An 11,411-nucleotide genomic window follows, 5' to 3' on the forward strand; every position below is an offset into this window, starting at 1 on the left:
ACTGACTGAGCCATTCCTCTCACTGACCACATGTCCATTCTCCTACAGGTCCTCCAGCTGACAGAGCCGGCCCATCCAAGGTGGCACCCTCCTGCCTCCCAGGAGACCACCTCAGCGGGGAGCGCCGAGGGTGCCACCGTAATAGTCGCGTCACAGCCGTCATCCCCACCCTCCACCAGCGCAGATACATGCACCTCAGTGGGAAATGTTAGTGGTCAGGCTGTTGGGGCACAATCTGGTGAGCACCACACTGCTGCTGATGTATATCAGGTGGAGGCAGGAATCCCCAGACAAAGCAGCAGTCGGAGGTCTGCTGGATCCCAGGACCCAGATGGGGCCCAGCCTGATGCTGAGCCTGTGGAACAGTTACCCGGAGATGTTGGAGATGATAGGGAGCAGCCGGAGCATTCAGAGGGAGATGTCAGCGTCACTCCAGCAGATCCATAGCCGCGTGGAGGAGTCCCAGAGGCTACGGGCGCTGGAGGTTTCCTCGGCAATGCGTGGGCACTGAGGTCAACACTGCTAGGGTGGTGACAGCATTGGAAAGCCTGGTGCACGATATCGGCACCATTAGTGAAGGTATCCAAGGCTCCACGCAGTTGGTGACGGCCATGGCTGAGGGTCTCGGCAGAATGCCAGACCCGCTGGGGGATGTCACCCAGTACCAGGCTCACCTTGATGAGGTTCTGCGGGCATGTCCCATTCTCAGATGGGCATTGCCAAGGGTCTGCAGAGCATGGCCCAGTCACTGAGGAACATCGTCAATGGCGTCGACATTATGGTGCGGACCATGGGGAATCACCAGGGCTGGCAGAGCCAGACGATGCAGGAGCAGCCGGGGCTCAAGCCAGGGCCCTAAGGGCACTGACTGGGAGCAGAGGACACTGGGTGGCAACCCGGACCCATCCGATGTGTGGAGACGGTGGCCACCAGCTCCCCCGTGATCCACCCCTCGATGAGGCCACATATCACAGTCAGCACACAGGACAGGACAGCACGGCTGTGCATGTGCCGCTGACAAGTGAGCTGGGGCCCACTGGTCTCAGATTCCCCAGAGGACGCCCGCTAGGGACATCGAAGGCCACGGGACGTGGAGAGCAGCTGGCTGCCTCCACCTCAGATGTGCATCTGGGAACACAGCGAGTCGTAGTGTTAGAGCTAGGAGGGCAAATCACATCAAGGATCACAGAGGGCACCGGGGGTGGGGGGAAGGGATGGGGTGGGTAGGCAAGGGGCATGGGGGCTGGGCGTGGTGGGGGGGGGTCAGCACCATCGGGGGGTGGGGAATTGTAAAACATAATAAACACCTTTGTGCACAACTAGTATGATGCCTCTGTCACTTTCTTCTGCAATGCAGGCTGATCTCTGCAGGCATCCCCCACTCCCCATGGCACTCACCTACCCTCTGGCCGTGGACATGTCCCCAGAGCTGTGTCCCATCCCCAGGGTGTTCGGATGTTGACTGCTGCATGTGTGGTGTTTTCTCCCACAGTGTTCAAGCACAGTGTCCAGGCATCAAGGCGTGTTTGGGATGCTAGGCAATGACTCCCACATCCTACATGGCCCACCCACCCACAGGGATCCACTTTGTTTGTGCGAAGTGCGCACTTAACCATGATTGCCAATTCCCTATTAGCAATAGCCTTCAGCCGGGCAGCCAGAGGCTTCGGCAGTTGGCGGGGGTTATGGGTCGTCGGTGAGGCTGACAGGCAGAGACAATGGCTGTCCCCGGAACAGGTTGGCATGGTGGTGCCGCACCCGGTTGCCCTCCCCAGCACCTCACCCCCCACACCCACCCCTGCGGAGGGTCCCCCATCCCCAGCTGAGGGCCCCCACCGAGCACTGGGGTGGCAAGCCCAGCGCCCCCAGGCTTTTTGCCTGTGAGCAAAGATGGCTATTCACTTCCTCAGCCCCCCACAGAAGCCCTTCAAAAGGAGTACTAATTGGCGCCACCTGCTGGGGAGGCCACTGAATGGCGGGAGGCCATCGGTTATGGGGTGGCTCACGTTAATTGTATGGAAATAGAGTTTATGTGGTGATAATTGGTTTCTAGCCACGCTACAGCAAGATCCCGATTTCGCCCACGGGAGTGGGCCGGTTGCATCGCAAACTGTTTTGGCGCCTGGCGTGGTTCTCGTTTTCGGATTCTCCTGCTATTCACCAGCCAAGCTTCGCAAGAGCGAGAGCGCAACGAGGCCGGAGAATCACACCCAAATTATTAGGTACATACATTACATTCACAGCACCACCTACAGGCACAGCACCACCTACAGGCACAGCACCACCTACAGGCACAGCACCACCTACTGGCATAGCACCCTAGGGCCACTCATTTTTAATATAATCGGCAAATGAGACACTAGCCTATATCAAATCATTTTTCAAAATCCATTGTTTATATAGATTGAAAAAATTATCAATTCACTGTGAAGAACTAGTCTTGCCATTGGATTTTTACAGGATGTGGGTACACTGGCCAGACCAGTATTTATTGCCCATCACTAGTTGTTTTTGAAAAGTTGCTGGTGAACTGCCTTCAAGTGCTGCAGTGCCTGAGGCGCAGGTACGCCCACAGCTGTTCAGGAGGGAATTCCAGGATTTTGATCCAATGACAGTGAAGGGACGGCAATATATTTCCAAGTCAGATGATGAGCGACTTGGAGGGCAACCTCCAGGTACTGCTGTTCCCAGGTATCTGCTGCCCTTGTCCTTCTTGATGGCTGTAGGTTTGGAAGGTGCTGCCTATGCGGGCTTGGTGAGTTGCTGCATTGCATCTTGTAGATGGTACACATGGCTGCCGCTGTTCTTGGTGGTGGAGGGATTGAATGTTTGTGCAAGGGGTGCCAATCAAGCAGGCTGCTTTGTTCTAGATGGTGTTGAGTGTTGGAGCTGCGCTCATCCAGGCAACTAGGAGTATTCCACCACACTCCTGACTTGTGCCTTATAGATGGTTCATAAACCTCCTCCGTGTTCCAAGGCTGGCAAGGCCCAAAGTAAATTAACTTCTGGCCAATATCAGCCTAGTTCCTTACAGCTGTCTGCCTATAATAGAATGCTGGTGATTATTCAACACTGATTGACACAAAGGGCCTTGGTGCGGGCAGCTGAAGTATCCTACAGCGTAGGGCTCTTCCAATGTGTACTTTAACGAACATCAGGTGTGGTTCTGTTCGTTCCAGTGTGACTGATTCTGAAAGTGGATGTTAAAGTAGACAAGTATGTTACTCTCCAGAAGAAATATCCTCAGTTTTGACAAACAAAAAGTGTTACCTGGCTAATGAAACATCATCTAAGGGAAAACAGAAAATATTAGAAATCGGGGCGAGATTCTCCGACCCCCCCGCTGGGTCGGAGAATCGCCGGGGGCTGGCGTGAATCCTGCCCCCGCCGGTTGCCGATTTCTCCACCACCGGATATTCGGCGGGGGCGGGAATCGCACCGCGCCGGTTGGCGGGCCCCCCCCGCGCGATTCTCCGGCCCGGATGGGCCGAAGGCCCGCCGCTAAAATGCCTGTCCCGCCGGCGTAATTTAAACCACCTACCTTACTGGCGGGACAAGGCGGCGCGGGCGGGCTCCGGGGTCCTGGGGGGGGGGCACGGGGCGATCTGGCCCTGGGGGGTGCCCCCCGGTGGCCTTGCCCGCAATCGGGGCCCACCGATCCGCGGGCGGGCCTGTGCCGTGGGGGCACTCTTTCCCTTCTGTCTTCGCCACGGTCTCCACCATGGCGGAGGCGGAAGAGACACCCTCCACTGCGCATGCGCGGGAATGCCGTCAGCGGCCGCTGACGCTCCCGCGCATGCGCCGCCCGGAGATGTCATTTCCGCGCCAGCTGGCGGGGCACCAAAGGCCTTTTCCGCTAGCAGGCGGGGCGGAAATTCGTCCGGCGCGGGCCTAGCCCCTTAAGGTTGGGACTCGGCCCCCAAAGATGCGGAGCATTCCGCACCTTTGGGGCGGCGCGATGCCCAACTGATTTGCGCCATTTTGGGCGCCAGTCGGCGGACATCGCGCCGATACCGGAGAAGTTCGCCCCACAAGTTCATTGTATGAGGCATGTCTCTGTGTGACACGATAGGAAAGGTCTGTTCAGATAATTTAAAAATCTGTTGAACAAAGATAGGTGAATATAACGCTGTTTCCCATTTGGTTTCCTCAACTTGAAATGTAAAATTGGTATCTTTGAATAATCAAACTCGACGGTTGCATATTACTCTCTGTTGCTTATTTTATTTAGACATCTGCATAAAAAAGTTAAAAGATGATCATTTACACTTTACAAATGATGGGTGTCTCAGTGAGGAAAATTTCCTTCAAGTGATAAACGAACTTCGAAACCACAAACCACCGGTACTTAATAGAGCCGAGGCCAATAAGGTACAAACCTTTCCTTAACTGATTATCTTGTCTAACTAGTGAATTTCCGGGGCTACTGGTCACAGAAACTCAGGAGATGCAATGCTCATAAAGAGACAGACATTATATTTAAGAGCTAGTACCACTTCACTCCTCCCTGTTCAGTGATCAAGGTGCCCACCTCTGGCCCTATACTCACAAATTGCCTTGTGATCCAGGAACTGACATAAAATAAAGCAAGCACTTAAAAAAAATGCCAGAACCCTATGTCCTGGCCTTAGAAGAGCCACTCATGCCTTTATTGGAGCAGGATGAATGGACATCAATAGCTTTCTCAGCATTAAACCCAGCAGCCCAGCATTTGTTATTTTACGCATAATCCAAATACTCAATGAGTGGATGATGATGGCTATATTTTCTGGCTAGCTCCAGCTATATTCTCCCTGGATCTATGACAGACAGTATGGAAAAAATGCTCCCCTAATTCTATGTGGGTGGATGTAAACAACGTACAGATGGAAGAAATGCACCTTCCGATTGCAGCAAGGGCCTGTGTTGTGGTTGTCCAAGCATTGCCATGTACAAGCTCCAGAAAAAAATTAAACAAAATGGTGGTGGGATGGGAGGTGGGTGGGGAAAGGTGGCGGAGAGTGGTGGGAAAGAATCTTTCCAATTGTATCTGAGACTTCAGGAATTCCATACTCTGGGAGACCTGCTATGATTATTTTCCACCTCAATATTGACATGACCCAGGACCTATGACAGTAAAATCTGTGAATAAGAGGTCCCAGCTAAATTTGGGAAATTGCTGTTGGAAAAGTTTGGAGATTGGGTGACGGGCCGGAAATGAATGAAAACTTATGACTTTTATTCTCTTGCAATCCATCCATCAGAAACGTTGCCAGGGTGGCAACCGTTCGTCGACTTCTTTGCGGGAAATTAATCGTCAGCAGGCGGGGGGGGGGGGGGGGGGTGAGTAGTTTAGATTAGAGTAGGGGGTCAATAAGGGTGGGACCTGTACGAGAGGTAAATGGCTTTTGCACTATGTTTGTGGTTTCATGTATATTGTTTATTTTGTTGTTGTTACTACACCAAAAATACCTCAATAAAATGTTTATTAAAAAAAAAGTTGCCAGACCTCAGATTCCCCAGCACCACCACATTTCATACCCCTCACCATTCTGGACCCCAATTAATGGTCACAAACTCCAATCCACTCAGACTCCATTATTAAGTTGTTCAGCATTCCCCTAATGCATCTCCCCCACTCTCTGCTCCTAAGGGCTCCTACCTCTGATCTCACTGAGCGTGCATGGGCTAATTTACAGTGCAAAGTTAAGATCTGTTAACGCAGCACAGATGAAATGAAATGAAATGAAAATCGCTTATTGTCACAAGTAGGCTTCAAATGAAGTTACTGTGAAAAGCCCCTAGTCGCCACATTCCGGCGCCTGTTCGGGGAGGCTGTTACGGGAATTGAACCTTGCTGCTGGCCTGCCTTGGTCTGCTTTCAAAGCCAGCGATTAAACTGGACTTGAATTTGGAACTTTCCTGGTCACATGACGTATGTTTGCAGAGGATAAGCCAAGCTGATCCACATGGGAAAACCTATTAACAAGTATCCAAATATTATAAGTCTTAATATTTCAACCCTTAACATAGTGTAAAAATTATAAATAAGGTTTTCCTGTTTATAGATTCCTGGACTGTTTCATTTTCTTTCCACCTGTGCATCCACATTTCCAGGCATTTGCCCGGGAATTCCTTTCTGACCATAAAAAACATTGGCTTTCATGCGTGTCTAACACAAGCCAAATGGTGTTTTCCTACTTTCAAATTTCCCTTCAGTATAGATGAAATTGTCCAACAAAAACCATGCTGTAAACCAACATTTCCTACAATTTGGACCCTGTATTTCTGCCGGTGCAGCTAGCTGCAGAGTTTGGTTAAAGCAAAGTACTCTGAGTGGGCAGGGCACCAATATGGCCACGCTTGTTGCCATCGCACACTTACCACGGCAGGAAGGTAAATAAATCACATATAGAAATAAATAAATGGAATGTGTAACATTGTGTTGACTTAATGAAAATTATATTTTTTGGTGCGTGTGAGGAAAGAGTGATTTACAGAATCATTTTGTGAAAGGCGGCCTGTACTTGTGGGGAGTAAGATGATTCTCAACCATGAGTGGGAGCAGGACTGGGTGGGGGCTCAGTGTGAGGGATCGCTGAACGTTATATGTCCAACAATAAAAGGTGAATTTTCACTCACATTTCTTCCCTCACAACATTTCTATTCATCTTAGGGAGGCCCCAGATAGAAGCCAGGCACTTTGAAATTTTAGGGCTATTTTATAATGGAAAGCAAAGAATATGGACGGAATTCTCCCCAAAAATGACTAAAGTGGGAAAATTGGTGCTAATCATGCCGGGTGTTCCGGCACGGTTCCCATCGTGATCTTCCCACACTTACTCATTTTTTTAAGCCACGGGAGATTCACCCAAAATGTGATGTGTGGGACCTGAAGACGCTGACAAGGCCGGATACTTAGAGATCGGGATGCCGTTTTTAAAAGGTGCCCCGATCTCAGAGTAACCCTACAATTCCCCCACTCCGCCCTTCTCGCCGGCAAAGACCCCCACTCCAATCGCTATCATCAGGGCCCTGTCCCCCCCACCCCCAAGTGAGCAACACCCCGCTATGGGATCGCCAAAGAACTCACCCTTTCAAGCCTTTTCCTTCAGACCCCCCTCCAGTTCCCTTTAAGGCCCCGCTGCTTGTCAGTGCCGAGAAGCATTTCAGAGTTAGAGGATCTATAATAGTGCTATAAAAACAAACAAAGCCTTGAGATAGCCTTCAGTTGTCAATCAAGAGTCTTGTAAAAGTCAATGCGGTGTGAAATTCAGTGTAAACAGCCAAGTACAAAGAGATAAAAGCAGACATAGGTAAGGTAAAGTCACCATAGACCCAGAAAACCATTGGCTGCTTTCCCCTTGGAGGGGGAGAGCTGATGGTGGTGATTTAACCTGAGGATCACCACACCTCAGACGAGGGGCAAGGTTGAGATTGCCTCATGAATTGCCTCAGCTGATACCAGAATTGAACCCGTGCTGCTGCCCTTGTTCAGTATCACAAACCAGCTGTCTAGCCCACTGAGCTAAACCCCAAAAGCAGACATAGTACACCAGTGAAATAACAGAGGCTCCTAAAAGGCAACAGGATGTGAAATTCAAAGCAAACAACCAAGTATAAAGGGATAATAGGAGGCATTCTGCAACATTGAAACCATGGAGCCTATTAAAACCTGAAGGGGTGAAATGGTTCTCCTAGAATCAAGCTGCATAATGGCTCTGTCCGGCAGAGGATTTCAGGACAGGAAGGCTGCCCTGTGATTTGACAGTGCTGACAGTACTTTGCTCTGTTATGCAGTGTTAAACATGGAAAGAAAGCAGATTTCAGGACTTCACAGACCCAAAGTGACCCCCATCCAAGGGGAGACCCCCGAACTGGCCCCATCCAGCCCAGCCCGAGCTCTCCAACCCCCAGCTCCCTTGAAGGACTCCCCCAGGGCATCCAGATATTAAAACAAATGCAAATTAGCTGTGATCAGTTACTCTCCCTTTCTGGGCGAGACCCTCAACACACCAGCTGGAGCGGGTCAGGAGAATCAAAAACTGTTTTGCGTCTGGCGCAAATCCCATCTCGGACTCTCCTGCAATTCTCCCAACATAGCGGGAGCAACACGGCCGGAGAATCACCCCTTATTATTGCACAATAAAAATAATGCTTCACCTTGGCCAATTATTGCATGTATTCCCTATGACTGTGGTTATTGTATTAAATCTCTTTATCCTACAGTTTTTAAATGATGCTCATGACTTGCACCTTCGGGTTTCAGACCTGCTAAATGGATTAGTGAATAAGGGAGAAGAAGCTTGTGGCTTGTTCTACGTCGCCTACAAGAAACTGGATCCGTTGGGATACATGGAATTACCAAGCACTAAAAACGGAGCAATCCTTTTACAAACTAAAATGTGAAAGCCTCCTAATTGTCCAATTTTCTAAGTCAGTTCAGCAGAAGTTATTAAAAAATCGAATGAAATAGTGATGCATTATGTTGGCCAGGAATCTAATATTTTTAACAAGAAAATCAATACCTGTCTCCTAATGCTTAGATCCAGTTTGAGAATGTGGCATATTAATTAGACGATTAGGGAATGGTCTTTGACATTCACCCGCAATTGGAATAAGGTTGATGGAGCAGTCCTGCCAGCCTGTCCCCACAGAAGTGAAATCGGAGCCATTTTGAGGCCTTGGCATTATTTATTTGTCACCAATGAGCTGTGGGAGACAAAGTGACACTGAGTAAAGCTCGCCATTCCTGAGGAGGCAGTTTCCACTTCTGCCTTATCTGTCCAACCATGAAAAAGCCTCATAGTTTCCTGGACTGTTTCCTGTGGGGTCTCCCTTCAAGAACCATCGGGTAAACTGCTCAACATCTAGTGCAGCCGGGTGGAATGTGGATAGACTGTCCATTTGTACCTGAAAGTTGTGGCCGTACATTGCTGTAAAGCCCCTGTTTGCATATTCAGCCAGCCTGTTTCAGGCAAGTGGGTGCTTATGCAGGAATGTCTGAAAAATTGTATTAGGAAAGGTTTGGGAGACCTGTTTGAAAATTGGCACTATGTAACTGATTTGAAGTTCAGGAGAAATGATGAATAGCTGAAAATGTTAGAGTTTTTAATTGATGCATTCCAATGCAAGAGAATAAGTGATTATAGAATTGTAAAATCATTTCTGCACTGTAGTGATTCCATGATTCTATAATCACTTCTGAGCTATAATTGCGCCAGATCTCTACAATTCTTTTATTTGCAGGTGAGTTTACCCAAGTGCCTTTGTCTGTTCTCTTACCAGTGAATATAATGTCATCTTTCTTTTTACAACTTCAGAAGTCTAATTTCTCCAAGAGGACTCTTGTTTTGTATTAAGAGTTGTAATTGTGTTGACAGTCGTATTGTTACCTTTACCGATCATTGCAGATTATTACCATTGAACATCTGTGTATGATCTATTAAATAATTTTATGGATTTTACCAACTTTCCTTTAAGTAGCAATTTATTTCTGCCTCATAACAATTAAAATGACTATGTTAAATTCTCCTTTCTAAATCATTAACACAAGCAGCTGAGTTACGTTGTTCCAAGTATAAAATAATTCCCAGATCTTGCCCAAATGTTATCTGTCCCACAACATTCCCTGTTTGCACAATTCTGTTACTTGAACCATATTTATCAGATGGGTACGTCGCATTCTGCACATAAAAAACCTTGGCACAAACAGTTGTGATCGCTTTTTGAAATTTATGAATAAATTGTTGGCCAATCAAATGTTTAAGCCCAGGAAATGTCACTAAAGGTTCTGTTGCTAAGTAAATATTATCTAAACTCAGTGATAGGATCATCTTCATTGCTGTTGGTTTTGTAATAGACCTAGTTATGTGGTGCTGCTACTGAATTTTTCCCTCCATCACACTAATAATGTGATTCTGTAGAAATAATTCAATATCTAAAAATTCTGAGCAGAGGTTGGAAAAAATTGGCAGCAGGCAGATTTGCTGAATTGATACTTTGTTAGAATTTCCAAAGGAAAATGAGTTGGGGTAACTTGATATTTTGCTTTCCCAATATCACAATCTCTGTGTAATCGGGAAATCTGAGACCTGTGTCTTTGACCCTGCCTACTTTGACCCTGCCTAAAATTCTGGCCTCACAGCCATTAGCATGTTTTTGGTGGACCGTGCACCAAGGCTAAGATCACTGAGGCATCTTGCTGCCGTGTAAATTGGGAACCGTGATGCGCAAGACTTTGTCAAAAAAAACATTGGACACATTAGATTTTGAATTTTCCCAATGCTCCCTGACTATTTTGCCAGGGGATAAAACATACTTTGACCACAATCAGTTGCTGCCACATTATGGGAAGTCAGTATCGTGCTGCTGTATAAGATATTGAGGACACAGTAGGTTGAACTGGTGAGACTTTTAACACACTAGGAGTTCAATTCTATTCAGGAAGTATTGCAAAACGGATGATAATGAATTGGTAGCATTTTAGAAATACTATGTGGATTCTCCATTTGGGAGACTAAGTTCTCCTGCTGGATTTGAATCGTGGGAAATTTGCTCTCCCACTAGTAGCGCCGGCCAGGAGAAATTAATGTCAGGCAAATAGGCCAGCACACAGCCCACTGGTGTCTGATTCGCTGGAGCTGGAATTTTTGTTCCGAGCCTGACAAGCAGGAGCGGCATTTAAACATCCCACTCACCACAGACTGTCATTCCAGCCAAGCAGATGTCTGCTAAAATCCTGCTCTATGGTTCCTGAGTCGGAAATCGACCGAATGCTGGACACCATTGAGGAGAGGAGGTACACCCTCTTCCCCAGGGTGGGGGCGGAGACTCAAGCCCACCATTCTAAAGAAGGCCTGGGATGAGGTAACAGAGGTTGTGAGTGCTCTCAACCTCACCAGGAGGACCGGCACGCAATGCGGTAGGAAGATGAACAACCTCCTGTGCCCCTGGCATCACTCCCATCCCCCACTCCTCACATTCCCAGAGGCCAACAATACCCCACCTGCCTGCATCTCCCTTCTAACCCATCCTCCACCAAACTCCAACACATGTATTGTCCTCTTTTATCAGGAGCCTTCCCCATGCATGCCACCACCTGCAAATTCCCATAAAATCCACATCCCAGAGTCTCACTATGTTGTTTCTGTTTCTCCAAGAAGAAAGCGGCTCTTAATCGGCAGGAGCACCAATGGGGAATCCCAGGTATTCTTTTCCACACCCACCAGAGGAAATGATCCTGCAACTCGCAGATGAGGCTGAGGAGAGGACAGTGGCTGCAATGGAGTTTGGCCTGTGCCAAACAAGTGAAAGTCCAACGCAACGCAGATGTCCCTATAGCAAGTGATTCGCCCCTCTCCCACCGACCAGTCCTTCACAAGACCTAACCCCATGGGCTAGAGTTTCCGCTGGCGGGATTCTCCGTTGTG

General features: G+C 48.4%; 1 protein-coding gene across 2 annotated transcripts in view; it reads left to right on the plus strand.

Annotated features, from left to right (window-relative positions):
- LOC140388399 (caspase recruitment domain-containing protein 19-like) overlaps nucleotides 1-9,451 on the plus strand; it is a 28,329-nt gene extending 18,878 nt beyond the window's left edge. The window contains exons 5-6 of one of the 2 annotated variants that reach the window (XM_072472506.1): nucleotides 4,232-4,371; nucleotides 8,209-9,451. In XM_072472506.1, the coding sequence (XP_072328607.1) occupies nucleotides 4,232-4,371; nucleotides 8,209-8,388 (320 nt within the window). In that variant the 3' untranslated portion in view covers nucleotides 8,389-9,451. The remainder of the gene's footprint in view (nucleotides 1-4,231; nucleotides 4,372-8,208) is intronic. The other variant, XM_072472507.1, reaches the window with a different exon arrangement.
- The last annotated feature ends 1,960 nt before the right edge of the window (nucleotides 9,452-11,411 follow it).

This window comes from Scyliorhinus torazame, chromosome 13 (assembly GCF_047496885.1).
Source record: "Scyliorhinus torazame isolate Kashiwa2021f chromosome 13, sScyTor2.1, whole genome shotgun sequence".
Taxonomy (NCBI): Eukaryota; Metazoa; Chordata; class Chondrichthyes; order Carcharhiniformes; family Scyliorhinidae; genus Scyliorhinus; species Scyliorhinus torazame.